The sequence below is a fragment of the Mustelus asterias genome, unplaced genomic scaffold (genome assembly GCF_964213995.1).
Source record: "Mustelus asterias unplaced genomic scaffold, sMusAst1.hap1.1 HAP1_SCAFFOLD_2352, whole genome shotgun sequence".
Classification (NCBI taxonomy): domain Eukaryota; kingdom Metazoa; phylum Chordata; class Chondrichthyes; order Carcharhiniformes; family Triakidae; genus Mustelus; species Mustelus asterias.
The window spans coordinates 38,369-55,541 of NW_027592297.1; the positions used below are offsets into that span (position 1 = coordinate 38,369).

Here is a 17,173-nt window from a genome sequence, read left to right on the forward strand (position 1 = left end):
GGAGCTGTGTCTGTACCTGGAGCTGTGTCTGTGTCTGAAGCTGTGCCTGTACCTGGAGCTGTGTCTGGAGTTGTGTCTCTGTCTGGAGCTGTGTCTGGAGTTGTGTCTCTGTCTGGAGCTGTGTCTGTACCCGGAGTTGTGTCTCTACCTGGAGCTGGGGCAGGTTCTGAGGCTCCAGTTCGGGCTCTCCCCGGTGCAGCTTCATGTGCCATCGGAGGTAGTGGGGTTTGGTGAAGCCCTTTCTGCAGGTTGAGCAGGTGTAGGCCTCAGGCAGAGCCCGGTGGCAGCGTGGGCGCCTCTCAAAGCAGGGAAGCCTGCACTGAGGGCACTGGGAGGGGTCCCAGCCCACAGGCGAGGCCTGGGGCTTGGCCAGAGTGTAGGCCGCACCGCACAGCTGACAGGGGGAGGAAGAGGAGGCCTGACCCGAGGGCCTGGACAGGAGGCTGGGGCTAGAGGTTGGGATGGACCACTGGCCCACGTGGACTCGCTGGTGTTGCTGGAGGGCTTGTGATCGGCTGAATGAGTCTCCACACACCCCACATGACAGGTGCTGCCCCGAGGTGGAGGAGGGCCCCGAGGTGGAGGAGGGCCCCGAGGTGGAGGAGGGCCCCGAGGTGGAGGAGGGCCCCAGGGTGGAGGAGGGCCCCGAGGTGGAGGAGGGCCCCAGGGTGGAGGAGGGCCCCGAGGTGGAGGAGGGCCCCAGGGTGGAGGAGGGCCCCAGGGTGGAGGAGGGCCCCAGGGTGGAGGAGGGCCCCAGGGTGGAGGAGGGCCCCTGGGTGGAGGTGGGCCCCTGGGTGGAGGTGGGCCCCTGGGTGGAGGTGGGCCCCTGGGTGGAGGTGGGCCCCTGGGTGGAGGAGGGCCCCTGGGTGGAGGAGGGCCCCTGGGTGGAGGAGGGCCCCTGGGTGGAGGAGGGCCCCAGGGTGGAAGAGGGCCCCACGATGGAGGAAGAGGGCCTCAGTGTGCAGGAGGTGGGGCTGAGCTTTGTTGCAAGGTTAACAGTGGAGCAGGGCTCTGTGCTGGAGGAGTTGGTATGCCCCACGGCGGAGGAGTTTGTAGCTGCAGTGACGGAGCAGTTCCGGAGTCTGGCGATGGAAAGGTTGGATGGTCCAGCGATGGAGGAGTTTGAACTTGTGGCAGGAGCAGGGGAATCAGAGAGTCTGACAGTGGAAGAGTCTGAAGTTCTGACGATGGAGAGCTCTGCAGGGCAGGTAGTGGCGATTGGAGACCTGGTGAGGGATGATTCTGAAGACCCATTGATGCGTGACCGGCCGGTGATTGCCGGATTTGCCGATCTGACCACAGAGGCTCCAGCATCTCCTGGTAGCTTCAGCCCAGCATGAACGGGCATGTGCCATTGCAGGAAGCGTTCCTGGGTGAATCCCTTGCCACAAGCCCGGCAGATGAAGCACTCACGGAGACCGTGAGTGCGTTGGTGCTGCACCAGCTGCTCCCGCTGGACGAAGCAGCTTCCACACTGGTCGCAGCGGTAAGTTTCGGCTGCAAAGTGCAGCCTCCGGTGCTGCCGGTAGTTGGTGGCCAGGGCGAATGTTTTACCGCACAGGCCGCACTCATGGGCATCTTGGCCGGTGTGCGCCGCCTGGTGGCGAGCAAGCAATGCCGCCACGGTGAAACCCTTGCCGCAGACGTCACAAACGGCCAGTCGCTCACCACGGTTGCACTGCTCGTGGGAGGAGACTGCGGCCGAGCGAGTGAAGCTCATTTCACCAAAGGCTCGCTGGCCGGCGTGCACCCGTAGGTGCTGCTGCAGGGCGTGCGAGCGGCTGAACTGGTCCCCACACGTGGCGCAGGTGAAGGCTCCCGGGGTCCGTGCCACTGGGCTGGGGGGTGGAAGAGTCTGTCCAGCTTCCTCCATCTTCTTGCAAATCTTCACCAGGACCTGGACAGACCAAAGGCAGCAACAGTGATACAATCATCCTGTGGGCGACGACGGCACAGTGCCGGGGCGGTGACAGCGTGGTGACAGCACGGTGCCGGGGCGGTGACAGCGCGGTGCCGGGGCGGTGACGGCGCAGTGCCGGGGCGGTGACGGCGCAGTGCCGGGGCGGTGACGGCGCGGTGCCGGGGCGGTGACGGCGCGGTGCCGGGGCGGTGACGGCGCGGTGCCGGGGCGGTGACGGCGCGGTGCCGGGGCGGTGCCGGGGCGGTGACGGCGCAGTGCCGGGGCGGTGACGGCGCGGTGCCGGGGCGGTGCCGGCGCGGTGCCGGGGCGGTGACGGCGCGGTGCCGGGGCGGTGCCGGGGCGGTGACGGCGCGGTGCCGGGGCGGTGCCGGGGCGGTGACGGCGCGGTGCCGGGGCGGTGACGGCGCGGTGCCGGGGCGGTGCCGGGGCGGTGCCGGGACGGTGACAGCGCGGTGACAGCGCGGTGCCGGGGCGGTGACAGCGCGGTGCCGGGGCGGTGACAGCGCGGTGCCGGGGCGGTGACAGCGCGGTGCCGGGGCGGTGACAGCGCGGTGCCGGGGCGGTGACAGCGCGGTGCCGGGGCGGTGACGGCGCGGTGCCGGGGCGGTGACGGCGCGGTGCCGGGGCGGTGACAGCGCGGTGCCGGGGCGGTGACGGCGCGGTGCCGGGGCGGTGACGGCGCGGTGCCGGGGCGGTGACGGCGCGGTGCCGGGGCGGTGACAGCGCGGTGCCGGGGCGGTGACAGCGCGGTGCCGGGGCGGTGACAGCGCGGTGCCGGGGCGGTGCCAGCGCAGTGCCGGGGCGGTGACGGCGCAGTGCCGGGGCGGTGACGGCGCCGTGCCGGGGCGGTGACGGCGCAGTGCCGGGGCGGTGACGGCGCAGTGCCGGGGCGGTGACGGCGCAGTGCCGGGGCGGTGACGGCGCAGTGCCGGGGCGGTGACGGCGCGGTGCCGGGGCGGTGACGGCGCGGTGCCGGGGCGGTGACGGCGCGGTGCCGGGGCGGTGCCGGGGCGGTGACGGCGCAGTGCCGGGGCGGTGACGGCGCAGTGCCGGGGCGGTGACGGCGCAGTGCCGGGGCGGTGACGGCGCAGTGCCGGGGCGGTGACGGCGCAGTGCCGGGGCGGTGACGGCGCGGTGCCGGGGCGGTGACGGCGCGGTGACGGCGCGGTGCCGGGGCGGTGACGGCGCGGTGCCGGGGCGGTGACGGCGCGGTGACAGCGCGGTGCCGGGGCGGTGACAGCGCGGTGCCGGGGCGGTGACGGGGCGGTGCCGGGGCGGTGCCGGGGCGGTGACGGCGCGGTGCCGGGGCGGTGACGGCGCAGTGCCGGGGCGGTGACGGCGCAGTGCCGGGGCGGTGACGGGGCGGTGCCGGGGCGGTGACGGCGCGGTGCCGGGGCGGTGACGGCGCGGTGACAGCGCGGTGCCGGGGCGGTGACGGCGCAGTGCCGGGGCGGTGCCGGGGCGGTGACAGCGCGGTGCCGGGGCGGTGACAGCGCGGTGCCGGGGCGGTGACGGCGCAGTGCCGGGGCGGTGACGGCGCGGTGCCGGGGCGGTGACAGCGCGGGGCCGGGGCCGGGGCGGAGACAGCGTGGGGCCGGGGCGGTGACGGCGCGGTGCCGGGGCGGAGACAGCGCGGGGCCGGGGCCGGGGCGGAGACAGCGTGGGGCCGGGGCGGAGACAGCGTGGGGCCGGGGCGGTGACGGCGCGGGGCCGGGGCGGTGACGGCGCGGGGCCGGGGCGGTGACGGCGCGGGGCCGGGGCGGTGACGGCGCGGGGCCGGGGCGGTGACGGCGCGGGGCCGGGGCGGTGACGGCGCGGGGCCGGGGCGGAGACAGCGTGGGGCCGGGGCGGTGACGGCGCGGGGCCGGGGCGGAGACAGCGTGGGGCCGGGGCAGTAACTGGGTAGTCATACAACAACAACTGATTGATCAAGATTGGCCATACAACAGGATGATTGGTCAGGGTGGTCATACTGAAAGAACTGGCCAAAGTGGTCATACAACAACTTATTGCTGTACAACTAACCTGTCCATCAGTTGTTGTTGTATGACCACCCTGACCAATCGGTTGTTGTTGTACAACTATCTTGACCAGCTGTCGTTGCTGTAAACTTCTATGACTCTATGCCAGAGGCAGTAGTAGCGGCCGGTACAATTTTATCTTTTAAAAAGCATTTAGACAGTTACATGGGTACGATGGGTATAGAGGGATATGGGCCAAATGTGGGCAATTGGGATTAGCTTAGGGGTTAAAACTGGGCAGCACGGACAAGTTGGGCCGAAGGGTTTGTTTCCATGCTGTAAACCTCTATGACTCTATAACTACCCTGACCAGTTGTTGTTGTATGCCCACCCTGAACAATCAGTTGTTGTTGTATGCCCATCCTGACCAGTTGTTGTTGTATGACTACCCTGACCAGTTGTTGTTGTATGCCCACCCTGACCAATCAGTTGTTGTTGTAGGCCCACCCTGACCAGTTGTTGTTGTATGCCCACCCTGACCAATCAGTAGTTGTTGTATGCCCCTCTCCCTCCCCCGGCCGCTCGGCCCCTCTCCCCGGGACTCACCGCCACCGCTCCGACTGCCGCTTTCCCACGCGCATGAGCGGACTCGACCTGCTTTCCGCGCCTGCGCAGTAACCCCATGATGGCTGCCAAGTCCCGCGCATGCGCATACCCTTGCCTGTCACCGGAATAGGGGACCGTCACAGCCGCGGGGCAGGTTGGGTAAGGAGCACAGCCATTGACCGCACGGAATGGCGGCGGGAAGAGAAAGCGAGGGGAAGAGGGATGGAGGGTGAGAGGGATGGAGGGTGAGAGGGATGGAGGGTGAGAGGGATGGAGGGGAGAAGGATGGAAGGGGAGAGGGAGAGAGGGATGGAAGGGGAGAGGGAGAGAGGGATGGAGGGGCAGAGGGATTGAGGCTGAGAGGGATGGAGGGTGAGAGGGATGGTGGGGAGAGGGATGGAGGGGCAGAGGGATGGAGGGGCAGAGGGATGGAGGGGCAGAGGGATGGAGGGGCAGAGGGATGGAGGGGCAGAGGGATGGAGGGGCAGAGGGATGGAGGGGCAGAGGGCTGGAGGGGCAGAGGGATGGAGGGGCAGAGGGCTGGAGGGGCAGAGGGCTGGAGGGGCAGAGGGCTGGAGGGGCAGAGGGCTGGAGGGGCAGAGGGCTGGAGGGGCAGAGGGCTGGAGGGGCAGAGGGCTGGAGGGGCAGAGGGCTGGAGGGGCAGAGGGCTGGAGGGGCAGAGGGCTGGAGGGGCAGAGGGCTGGAGGGGCAGAGGGCTGGAGGGGCAGAGGGCTGGAGGGGCAGAGGGCTGGAGGGGCAGAGGGCTGGAGGGGCAGAGGGCTGGAGGGGCAGAGGGCTGGAGGGGCAGAGGGCTGGAGGGGCAGAGGGCTGGAGGGGCAGAGGGCTGGAGGGGCAGAGGGCTGGAGGGGCAGAGGGCTGGAGGGGCAGAGGGCTGGAGGGGCAGAGGGCTGGAGGGGCAGAGGGCTGGAGGGGCAGAGGGCTGGAGGGGCAGAGGGCTGGAGGGGCAGAGGGCTGGAGGGGCAGAGGGCTGGAGGGGCAGAGGGTGAGAGGGATGGAGGGGGAGATCCCGGGGTTCAGAATGTTGGTGAGGCCACGGCTAGAATACTGTGTGCAGTTCTGGTCGCCACATTATCGGAAGGATGTGATTGCACTGGAGAGGGTGCAGAGGAGATTTACCAGGATGCTGCCTAGGACGGAGCATTTAAGTTATGAAGAGAGGTTGGATAGACTTGGGTTGTTTTCTCTGGAGCAGAGAAGACTGAGGGGTGACCTGATTGAGATACGATTATGAGGGGCATGGACAGGGTGGATAGGGAGCAGCTGTTCCCCTTAGTTGAAGGGTCAGTTACGAGGGGACACAAGTTAAAAAATGGGGGGTGGGACGTTTAGGGGGCATTTGAGGGAAAGCTTTTTTACCCAGAGGGTGGTGAGGGTCTGGAATGCACTGCCTGGGAGGGTGGTGGAGGCGGGATGCCTCACATCCTTTAAAAGGCACCTGGATGAGTACTTGGCACAACATAACATTCAAGGCTATGGGCCAAGTGCTGGCAAGTGGGATTAGGTGGGCAGGTCAGGGCCTTTCATGTGACATAGAACATAGAACATAGAACATAGAACATAGAACATAGAACATAGAACATAGAAAGCCACAGCACAAACAGGCCCTTCGGCCCACAAGTTGCGCCGATCACATCCCCACCTCTAGGCCTATCTATAGCCCTCAATCCCATTAAATCCCATGTACTCATCCAGAAGTCTCTTAAAAGACCCCAACGAGTTTGCCTCCACCACCACCGACGTCAGCCGATTCCACTCACCCACCACCCTCTGAGTGAAAAACTTACCCCTGACATCTCCTCTGTACCTACCCCCCAGCACCTTAAACCTGTGTCCTCTCGTAGCAACCATTTCAGCCCTTGGAAATAGCCTCTGAGAGTCTACCCTATCCAGACCTCTCAACATCTTGTAAACCTCTATCAGGTCACCTCTCATCCTTCGTCTCTCCAGGGAGAAGAGACCAAGCTCCCTCAACCTATCCTCATAAGGCATGCCCCCCAATCCAGGCAACATCCTTGTAAATCTCCTCTGCACCCTTTCAATGGCTTCAACATCTTTCCTGTAATGAGGTGACCAGAACTGCGCGCAGTACTCCAAGTGGGGTCTAACCAGGGTCCTATAAAGCTGCAGCATTATCTCCCGACTCCTAAACTCAATCCCTCGATTAATGAAGGCCAGTACGCCGTACGCCTTCTTGACCGCATCCTCCACCTGCGAGGCCGATTTAAGAGTCCTATGGACCCGGACCCCAAGGTCCTTCTGATCCTCTACACTGCTAAGAATGGTACCCTTCATATTATACTGCTGCTTCATCCCATTGGATCTGCCAAAATGGATCACCACACACTTATCCGGGTTGAAGTCCATCTGCCACTTCTCCGCCCAGTCTTGCATTCTATCTATGTCTCGCTGCAACTTCTGACATCCCTCCAAACTATCCACAACACCACCTACCTTGGTGTCGTCAGCAAACTTACCAACCCATCCCTCCACTTCCTCATCCAGGTCATTTATGAAAATGACAAACAGCAAGGGTCCCAGAACAGATCCCTGGGGCACTCCACTGGTCACTGACCTCCACGCAGAGAAAGACCCCTCCACAGCCACTCTCTGCCTTCTGCAGGCAAGCCAGTTCTGGATCCACAAGGCAACAGCCCCTTGGATCCCATGCCCTCTCACTTTCTCAAGAAGTCTTGCATGGGGGACCTTATCGAACGCCTTGCTGAAGTCCATATAGACCACATCCACCGCTCTTCCTTCGTCAATGTGTTTGGTCACATTTTCAAAGAACTCAACCAGGCTCGTAAGGCACGACCTGCCCTTGACAAAGCCGTGCTGACTACATTTGATCATACTAAACTTCTCTAGATGATCATAAATCCTGTCTCTCAGGATCTCTCCATCAACTTACCAACCACTGAGGTTAGACTCACCGGTCGGTAATTTCCCGGGCTGTCCCTGTTCCCTTTCTTGAATATAGGGACCACATCTGCAATCCTCCAATCCTCCGGAACCTCTCCCGTCTCCATCGACGATGCAAAGATCATCGCCAAAGGCTCCGCAATCTCCTCCCTCGCCTCCCACAGTAACCTGGGGTACATCCCATCCGGTCCCGGCGACTTACCAACCTTGATGCCATTCAATAGTTCCAACACATCCTCTTTCTTTATGTCCACATGCTCGATCCTTTCTGTCCACCGCAAACCAGCAGTACAACCACCCAGATCCCTTTCCACCGTGAATACCGAGGTAAAGTATTCATTAAGCAGCTCCGCCATTTCTAACGGTTCCGCACAAACTATTCCCCCTTCACCTTTTAAGGGTCCTATGCCTTCACATCTCATCCTTTTACTCTTGACATATTTGTAGAAAGCCTTGGGATTCTCCTTAATCTTACCCGCCAAGGCCTTCTCATGACCCCTTCTCGCTCTCCTAATTTCCTTCTTAAGCTCCTTCCTACATCCCGTATACTCCTCTAAATCCTTAACACCTCCTAGCTCTCTGAACCTTCTGTACGCCTCTCTTTTCTTATTCACCAGGTTCATCACAACCTTCGTGCACCACGGTTCCCGTACCCTACCAACACCCCCCTGTCTCATCGGAACGTTGTCATGCAGAGCTCCAGACAAACATTCCTTGAAAATCCTCCACTTTCCTTCGGTACTTTTCCCCAAGAATGCCTCCTTCCAATTTACCCGTCTAATTTCCTCCCTGATGACACTGTATTTCCCTTTACTCCAGAGAAACACTTTCCTAGCCTGCCTGATCCTATCTCTTTCCAATGCTATCGTGAAGGAGATAGAATTATGATCGCTATCCCCAAGATGCTCACCCACCGAGAGATCCTCCACCTGTCCAGGTTCATTAGCCAGCACCAGATCAAGTACAGCCTCTCCTCTAGTAGGCTTATCCACATACTGTGTCAGGAAACTCTCCTGGACACACCTAACAAACTCCTCTCCATCCAAACCCCTAGCCCTAGGGATATTCCAATCTATGTTTGGGAAATTAAAATCTCCCATCACGACAACTCTGTTATTCCTACATCTCTCCAGGATCTGTTTCCCCATCTGCTCCTCAACATCTCTGTTACTATTGGGCGGCCTATAGAAAACACCCAGCAACGTTACCGACCCCTTCCTGTTCCTAACCTCCACCCACAGAGACTCCGTAGTCAATCCCTCCACGGCGTCCACCTTCTCTACAGCCGTGACACTATCCCTGATCAACAGTGCCACTCCCCCCCCTCTCTTGCCTCCCTCCCTGTCCTTCCTGAAACATCTAAAACCCGGCACCTGAAGCACCCAGTCCTGTCCCTGAGACATCCAAGTCTCCGTAATGGCCACCACATCACAATTCGAAGCAGCAATCCACGCTCTAAGCTCATCCACTTTATTCACTACACTCCTGGCATTAAAATAGACACATCTCAGACCTTCAGCCTGAGCACTTCCCTTCTCCATCACTCGTCTAACCTCCCTCTTACCCTGTTTACATTCCTTATCTATTTGCGAGCTAACCTCCTCGCTCTCAGTCCCCTCATTTCGATTCCCTCCCCCCAACCTTTCTAGTTTAAAGTCTCTCCAGTAGCCTTAGCCAACCTTCCCGCCAGGATATTGGTCCCCCTGGGATTCAAGTGCCACCCGTCTTTTTTAAACAGGTCACACCTGCCCCTAAAGAGGTCCCAATGATCCAAGTACCCAAATCCTTGTCCCTTGCTCCAGTCCCTCAGCCACGCATTCATTCTCCACCGATTCCTGTTCTCACTCTCCCGCGGCACAGGCAGCAATCCCGAGATTACTACCTTTGCATTCCTCTTTCTCAGCTGTCTACCTAACTCCCTATATTCTCTTTTCATGACTGCTTCCCTCTTCCTACCTATGTCAGCAGTACCTATATGCATCACGACCTTCGGCTCCTCTCCCTCCCCCTTCAGGATTTCTGGGACTCGACCAGAGACATCCCAGACCCCTGCACCAGGGAGACAAACCACCATCCGAGAGTCCCGTCTGTGTCCGCAAAAACGCCTATCTGACCCCCTCACCGTAGAGTCCCCAATTAGCACTACCCTCCTTTCTTTACCCTTTTGCACTACTGGGCCAGGCTCAGCTCCAGAGACACTGCCACCGCTGCTTCCCCCTGGTGGGCTGTCCACCCCAGTAGTACTCAGACAGGAGTACTTATTATTAAGGGGCACATCCACCGGGGTGCTCACCATCAACCGAGCTTTCTCCTTCCTCACTGTTACCCAGTTACCCTCCTCCCGTGGTCCCGGTGTGACCACCTGCCGATAGCTCCTGTCAATGACCTCCTCACTATCCCTAACCCGGCGAAGGTCCTCGAGCTGCAATTCCAGTTCCCTAACATGGTCCCTTAGGAACCGCAGCTCAACACACCCAGCACAGATATGGTCGTCCGGGAGGCTAGGAGCCTCCAGGACCTCCCACATCCTACATTGGGAACAACATACTGGCCTCACACTCATAATTGCCCCTTTAAACACACAGGGAAAAAAAAAGTGAATGAAAATTTTAAACTTACCTTTCCTCCTCCTGTTTTCTCCAAAGCCCTGCTCTCACTGGGTCTTTTTTTTAGGTTAGAGGAGGAGGGAGGGTGGGATACTCTACAAGTGTAGAGTATCGGGATTCCTCTCTGTTCCAATTTATTGGGGGAAAAAAAAAAATCTCTCTCTCCCAGACCTCCCTGCGCGACCACTTCCGGGTTTAGATATTTTTAAAGAAAAAAGACAGTGCAGATTCAATGGGCCTCTTCTGCACTGTCATATTCTGTGATTCTGTGAGAGGGAATGGGGGGAGAGGGATGCAAGAGATAGGGATGGAGGGAGAGTGGGGAGAGAAAAGAAGGGGAGAGCGATGGGGGAAGGGGAGGGGAAAGGAGGGGGGAGGGATGTAACAGAGTGAGAGGTAGGGGATTGAAATGGATGGGAGTGGGTGGAGGGAAAGGGAGGGAGAGGGTTGGAATGTGTGGGATGGATGGAAAGAGGGAGCAGGAAGGAGGGGCAGAGTGATGGAATGGGTGGGATGGAGGGGAAAACGGATAGAGAGAAAGAATGATGGAGGGGGAGGGATGGAGGGAAAGAGAAGGAGGAGGTGAGATGAAGAGAGGGAGGGGTGGGTGAAGGGGAGAGAACGCTGGCTGCTCCCCATACCCCCAACCTGCCACTTCCACCTCTAGATTCCCAGACACAAACACACAAGTTTCCCCAGCAGTGGTGAAAAAGAGGGGGGTCATAGAATCCCTACAGTGCAGAAGGAGGCCATTCAGCCCATTGAGTCTGCACTGACCATGGATGAGTCTTCATATGGGCAGAAGTAGGCAATTGAGCCCATTAAGACTGCTCAACTATTCAATGAGATCATGACTGAGCTGATATGATAACCCTCAAACCCTCGATTCCCTTACTGATTAAAAATATGTCTATCTCAGCCTCGAACACACTTAACGCCCCGGCCTCTACAGAATTCCACAGATTCACTGCCCTCTGAGAGAAGGAATTCCTCCCTATCTCTGTCTTCAATGGGCGGCCCCTTCACTCTGAGATTCTGCCCCCTGGTCCCAGACTCTCCCACAAGGGGAAACAACCTCTCAGCATCTACCCTGCCAAACCCCCACCCCCACCCCGAGAATAAGACCATAAGACCATAAGACATAGGAGCGGAAGTAAGGCCATTCGGCCCATCGAGTCCACTCCACCATTCAATCATGGTTGATTTCAACTCCATTTACCCGCTCTCTCCCCATAGCCCTTAATTCCTCGAGAAATCAAGAATTTATCAATTTCTGTCTTGAAGACGCTCAACGTCTCGGCCTCCACAGCCCTCTGTGGCAATGAATTCCACAGACCCACCACTCTCTGGCTGAAGAAATTTCTCCTCATCTCTGTTCTAAAGTGACTCCCTTTTATTCTAAGGCTGTGCCCCCGCGTCCTAGTCTCCCCTGTTAATGGAAACAACTTCCCTATGTCCATCCTATCTAAGCCGTTCATTATCTTGTAAGTTTCTATTAGATCTCCCCTCAACCTCCTAAACTCCAATGAATATAATCCCACGATCCTCAGACGTTCATTGTATGTCAGGCCTACCATTCCTGGGATCATCCGTGTGAATCTCCGCTGGACCCGCTCCAGTGCCAGTATGTCCTTCCTGAGGTGTGGGGCCCAAAATTGCTCACAGTATTCCAAATGGGGCCTAACCAGTGCTTTATAAAGCCTCAGAAGTACATCCCTGCTTTTGTATTCCAAGCCTCTTGAGATAAATGACAACATTACATTTGCTTTCTTAATTACAGACTCAACCTACAAGTTTACCTTTAGAGAATCCTGGACTAGGACTCCCAAGTCCCTTTGCACTTTAGCATTATGAATTTTGTCACCGTTTAGAAAATAGTCCATGCCTCTATTCTTTTTTCCAAAGTGCAAGACCTCGCACTTGCCCACGTTGAATTTCATCAGCCACTTCTTGGACCACTCTCCTAAACTGTCTAAATCTTTCTGCAGCCTCCCCACCTCCTCAATACTACCTGCCCCTCCACCTATCTTTGTATCATCGGGAAACTTGGCCAGAATGCCCCCAGTCCCGTCATCTAGATCGTTAATATATAAAGAGAACAGCTGTGGCCCCAACACTGAACCCTGCGGGACACCACTTGTCACCGGTTGCCATTCTGAGAAAGAACCTTTTATCCCAACTCTCTGCCTTCTGTCTGACAGCCAATCGTCAATCCATGTTAGTACCTTGCCTCGAATACCATGGGCCCTTATTTTACTCAGCAGTCTCCCGTGAGGCACCTTGTCAAAGGCCTTTTGGAAGTCAAGATAGAATACTACATGTCTCAATCAGGTTGCCCTTCATTCTTCTAAACTCCAATGAGTACAGGTCCAACTTACTCAACCTCTCCTTAAAAGAAAATCCCTCCCTACCCGGGATCACCCAGAGAGTGAACCTTCTCTGGATGGCCTCCAATGCCAATATATCTTTCCTTAGATAAGAAGACCAAAACTCTTCACAGGATTCCAGGTGTGGTCTGTTGAAGAAAATTTTAAAGAACAACCTACATCGTGGCAAATCTGCACAATATTACATTATTTTGATCTTACAATGACCATTGGGAGTGATCAGAAGTATCTGGTCCCAGTTATTCTGTTACAGCCATCTTTTATACAGATCTAATCATACGAGTATATTCAATTCTGTCCAGATCTAATCACATTCCTCAATACAATGGATTTCCTATCTTGTTTACCCAATAGGTCTTCACCAGAATACAATTACACCCATAATTATATCACTTCTGTGGTTTTTAGCTTCCTTCCTAGAGCATTCCATTCTTTGTATGCCTTCATTTTGCCTCCCGACCCCTGTCAAATCATGCAAACCCATATTTTCTGAGTTAACCATGTATTTATATTCTTCTTTCTCAGCCTCTCCTTTTGTGCTTTACAAGCACAACTTTATTTGTTTAGTCCTTTAATAATATCCTTTCTCTCGTCTGTGACCAGTGGTGTTCCGCAGGGCTCTGTACTGGGACCTCTGCTATTTGTGATATATATAAATGATTTGGAAGAAGGTGTAACTGGTGTAATCAGCAAGTTTGCGGATGACACGAAGATGGCTGGAATTGCGGATAGCGAAGAGCATTGTCGGGCAATACAGCAGGATATAGATAGGCTGGAAAATTGGGCGGAGAGGTGGCAGATGGAGTTTAATCCAGATAAATGCGAAGTGATGCATTTTGGAAGAAATAATGTAGGGAGGAGTTATACAATAAATGGCAGAGTCATCAGGAGTATAGAAACACAGAGGGACCTCGGTGTGCAAGTCCACAAATCCTTGAAGGTGGCAACACAGGTGGAGAAGGTGGTGAAGAAGACATATGGTATGCTTGCCTTTATAGGACGGGGTATAGAGTATAAAAGCTGGAGTCTGATGATGCAGCTGTATAGAACACTGGTTAGGCCACATTTGGAGTACTGCGTCCAGTTCTGGTCGCCGCACTACCAGAAGGACGTGGAGGCATTGGAGAGAGTGCAGAGAAGGTTTACCAGGATGTTGCCTGGTATGGAGGGTCTTAGCTATGAGGAGAGATTGGGTAGACTGGGGTTGTTCTCCTTGGAAAGACGGAGAATGAGGGGAGATCTAATAGAGGTATACAAGATTATGAAGGGTATAGATAGGGTGAACAGTGGGAAGCTTTTTCCCAGGTCGGAGGTGACGATCACGAGGGGTCACGGGCTCAAGCTGAGAGGGGCGAAGTATAACTCAGACATCAGAGGGACGTTTTTTACACAGAGGGTGGTGGGGGCCTGGAATGCGCTGCCAAGTAGGGTGGTGGAGGCAGGCACGCTGACATCGTTTAAGACTTACCTGGATAGTCACATGAGCAGCCTGGGAATGGAGGGATACAAACGATTGGTCTAGTTGGACCAAGGACCGGCACAGGCTTGGAGGGCCGAAGGGCCTGTTTCCTGTGCTGTACTGTTCTTTGTTCTTTGTTCGTCCTGAAAGTATCACTTAATATCATTACTGAGTTTACAAGGTGTCAAACTTTACACCATAAGGTTAAGATAAAAATGAGAAATAATCCAGTCACTATCATCATTACAACAATAGAATATACAAGCCAGGACAATACAATAGAGGCCTTTGGGGACCAACCCTTAAAAATCACTATCGTTAAGAAAGCCCCACCAACTCCTCTACTTTCTCAGAAGACTGAGGAAATTCAGCATGTCAGCTACGACTCTCACCAACTTTTACAGATGCACCATAGAAAGCATTCTTTCTGGGTGTATCACAGCTTGGTCTGGGCTCCTGCTCTGCCCAAGACTGCAAGGAACTACAAAAGGTCATGAATGTAGCCCAATCCATCACGCAAACCAGCCTCCCATCCATTGACTCCATCTACACTTCCCACTGTCTCGGCAAAGCAGCCGGCATAATTAAGGACCCCACGCACCCCGGACATTCTCTCTTCCACCTTCTTCCTTCGGGAAAAAGATACAAAAGTCTGAGGTCACAGACCAACCAACTCAAAAACAACTTCTTCCCTGCTGCCAACAGACTTTTGAATGGACTTACCTTGTATTAAGTTGATCTTTCTCTACACCCGAGCTATGACTGTAACACTATATTCTGCACTCTCATTTCCTTCTCTATGAATGGTATAGAGTCATAGAGTCATAGAGGTTTACAGCATGGAAACAGGCCCTTCGGCCCAACGTGTCCATGCCACCCATATTTTGTTTTAAAACCCCTAGGCTAATCCCAATTGCTCGCATTTGGCCCATATCTCTCTGTACCCATCGTACCCATGTAACTGTCTAAATGCTTTTTAAAAGATAAAATTGTACCCGCCTCTACTACTACCTCTGGCAGCTTGTTCCAGACACTCACCACCCTCTGTGTGAAAGAATTGCCCCTCTGTACACTTTTGTATCTCTCCCCTCTCACCTTAAACCTATGCCCTCTAGTTTTAGATTTTGTCTAAAAGTATGTTTTGTCTGTATAGCGTGCAAGAAACAATACTTTTCACTGTACATTAACACATGTGACAATAAATCAAATCAAATCAAAATGTCCCACCAGAGATGTGCCATCAGTGAGGATATTTCATCAGACAAGCAGACAAGTTCATTTTGTGAGTCGATGATTCTAGCTCTGTCTTCACTGAATTACATTCCTCCTTGTTGCTCGGCTTCATTGATCTTTGCATTGTTCTTGAGAAATGTCTGCAGCCTTTCTAGGTTAACCATTCAATCTGAGCCAATTTGCAATAGAGCTCAACATTCCTCCACCCACCAAGACGGAAAGATGTCAAAAATAGTGTATATTTCGTCACGACAGATATCTACAGGTGGTTCTCGTTATTGTCCATCATGTAAGCTGGTGATGCAGACTTCATTTTGTTCAATTTCACGCACAGTGGCCAATATACTATCTGAGTCCACAAAGAATTTCCTTCGGAGTGCTTAAAATGACATGGTTCCTATTCAGGAGAATGTACAGTACAGAGCACACAGTGAGTACAGAGCACACAGTGAGTACAGAGCACACAGTGAGTACAGAGCACACAGTGAGTACAGAGCACACAGTGAGTACAGAGCACACAGTGAGGACATAGCACACAGTGAGTACAGAGCACACAGTGAGTGCAGAGCACACAGTGAGTGCAGAGCACACAGTGAGTACAGAGCACACAGTGAGTACGGAGCACACAGTGAGTACGGAGCACACAGTGAGTACGGAGCACACAGTGAGTACGGAGCACACAGTGAGTACGGAGCACACAGTGAGTACGGAGCACACAGTGAGTACAGAGCACACAGTGAGTACGGAGCACACAGTGAGTACGGAGCACACAGTGAGTACAGAGCACACAGTGAGTACGGAGCACACAGTGAGTACGGAGCACACAGTGAGTACAGAGCACACAGTGAGTACGGAGCACACAGTGAGTACAGAGCACACAGTGAGTACAGAGCACACAGTGAGTACAGAGCACACAGTGAGTACAGAGCACACAGTGAGTACAGAGCACACAGTGAGTGCAGAGCACACAGTGAGTGCAGAGCATACAGTGAGTACAGAGCACACAGTGAGTACGGAGCACACAGTGAGTACGGAGCACACAGTGAGTACGGAGCACACAGTGAGTACGGAGCACACAGTGAGTACAGAGCACACAGTGAGGACATTTCACACAGTGAGTACAGAGCACACAGTGAGTACAGAGCACACAGTGAGTACAGAGCACACAGTGAGTACAGAGCACACAGTGAGGACATAGCACACAGTGAGGACATAGCACACAGTGAGGACATTTCACACAGTGAGTACAGAGCACACAGTGAGGACATTTCACACAGTGAGGACAGAGCACACAGTGAGGACATTTCACACAGTGAGGACATTTCACACAGTGAGGACATAGCACACAGTGCGGACATAGCACACAGTGAGGACATTTCACACAGTGAGGACATTTCACACAGTGAGGACATTTCACACAGTGAGGACATTTCACACAGTGAGGACATTTCACACAGTGAGGACATTTCACACAGTGAGGACATTTCACACAGTGAGGACATAGCACACAGTGAGGACATTTCACACAGTGAGGACATTTCACACAGTGAGGACATTTCACACAGTGAGGACATAGCACACAGTGAGGACATAGCACACAGTGAGGACATAGCACACAGTGAGGACATTTCACACAGTGAGGACATTTCACACAGTGAGGACATTTCACACAGTGAGGACATTTCACACAGTGAGGACATTTCACACAGTGAGGACATTTCACACAGTCTTTTCCCATGTGAGGATTACTTTTCTCATCAGTCCAATTTCCTTTAAACTCAGGAGTCCAAAATGTTTTTCCAAACAAGCGTGGTCGAACTACAAATACACACCATGCGTGAGCTTTTGTAACATTCACAACTTGCAGAGTAAAGTTACATCCTGAGAGCGGCGCAGTAGCACAGTCGTTAGCACTGCTGCCTCACAGCACCAGGGGCCCAGGTTCAATTCTAGCTTCAGGTCACTGTGTGGAGTTTGCACGTTCTCCTCATGTCTGCATGGGTTTCCTCTGGGTGCTCCGGTTTTTCTCACACAGTCCAAAGATGTATGGGTTTGGTTGA

General features: G+C 55.2%; 1 protein-coding gene across 1 annotated transcript; it reads right to left on the reverse strand.

Moving 5' to 3' along the window:
- Positions 1 to 201: 201 nt before the first annotated feature.
- LOC144489607 (uncharacterized) lies at positions 202 to 4,566 on the reverse strand. Its single transcript, XM_078207473.1, has 3 exons — positions 4,489 to 4,566; positions 424 to 1,897; positions 202 to 296 (listed from the first exon to the last, which is right to left on the reverse strand). The coding sequence occupies exons 1-3, from the start codon at positions 4,564 to 4,566 to the stop codon at positions 202 to 204; spliced, it is 1,647 nt and encodes a 548-aa protein (XP_078063599.1).
- Positions 4,567 to 17,173: the final 12,607 nt, after the last annotated feature.

Excerpts from the sequence above, each read along its gene's own strand:
- LOC144489607 (XM_078207473.1), bottom strand. The coding sequence starts at position 4,566 with ATGGGGTTACTGCGCAGGCGCGGAAAGCAGGTCGAGTCCGCTCATGCG. Across the intron at positions 1,898-4,488 it reads CGGCAGTCGGAGCGGTGGCG|GTCCTGGTGAAGATTTGCAA; the intron begins GTGAGTCCCGGG and ends TGGTCTGTCCAG. Across the intron at positions 297-423 it reads CCTCCTGTCCAGGCCCTCGG|GCGCCCACGCTGCCACCGGG; the intron begins GTCAGGCCTCCT and ends CTGCTTTGAGAG.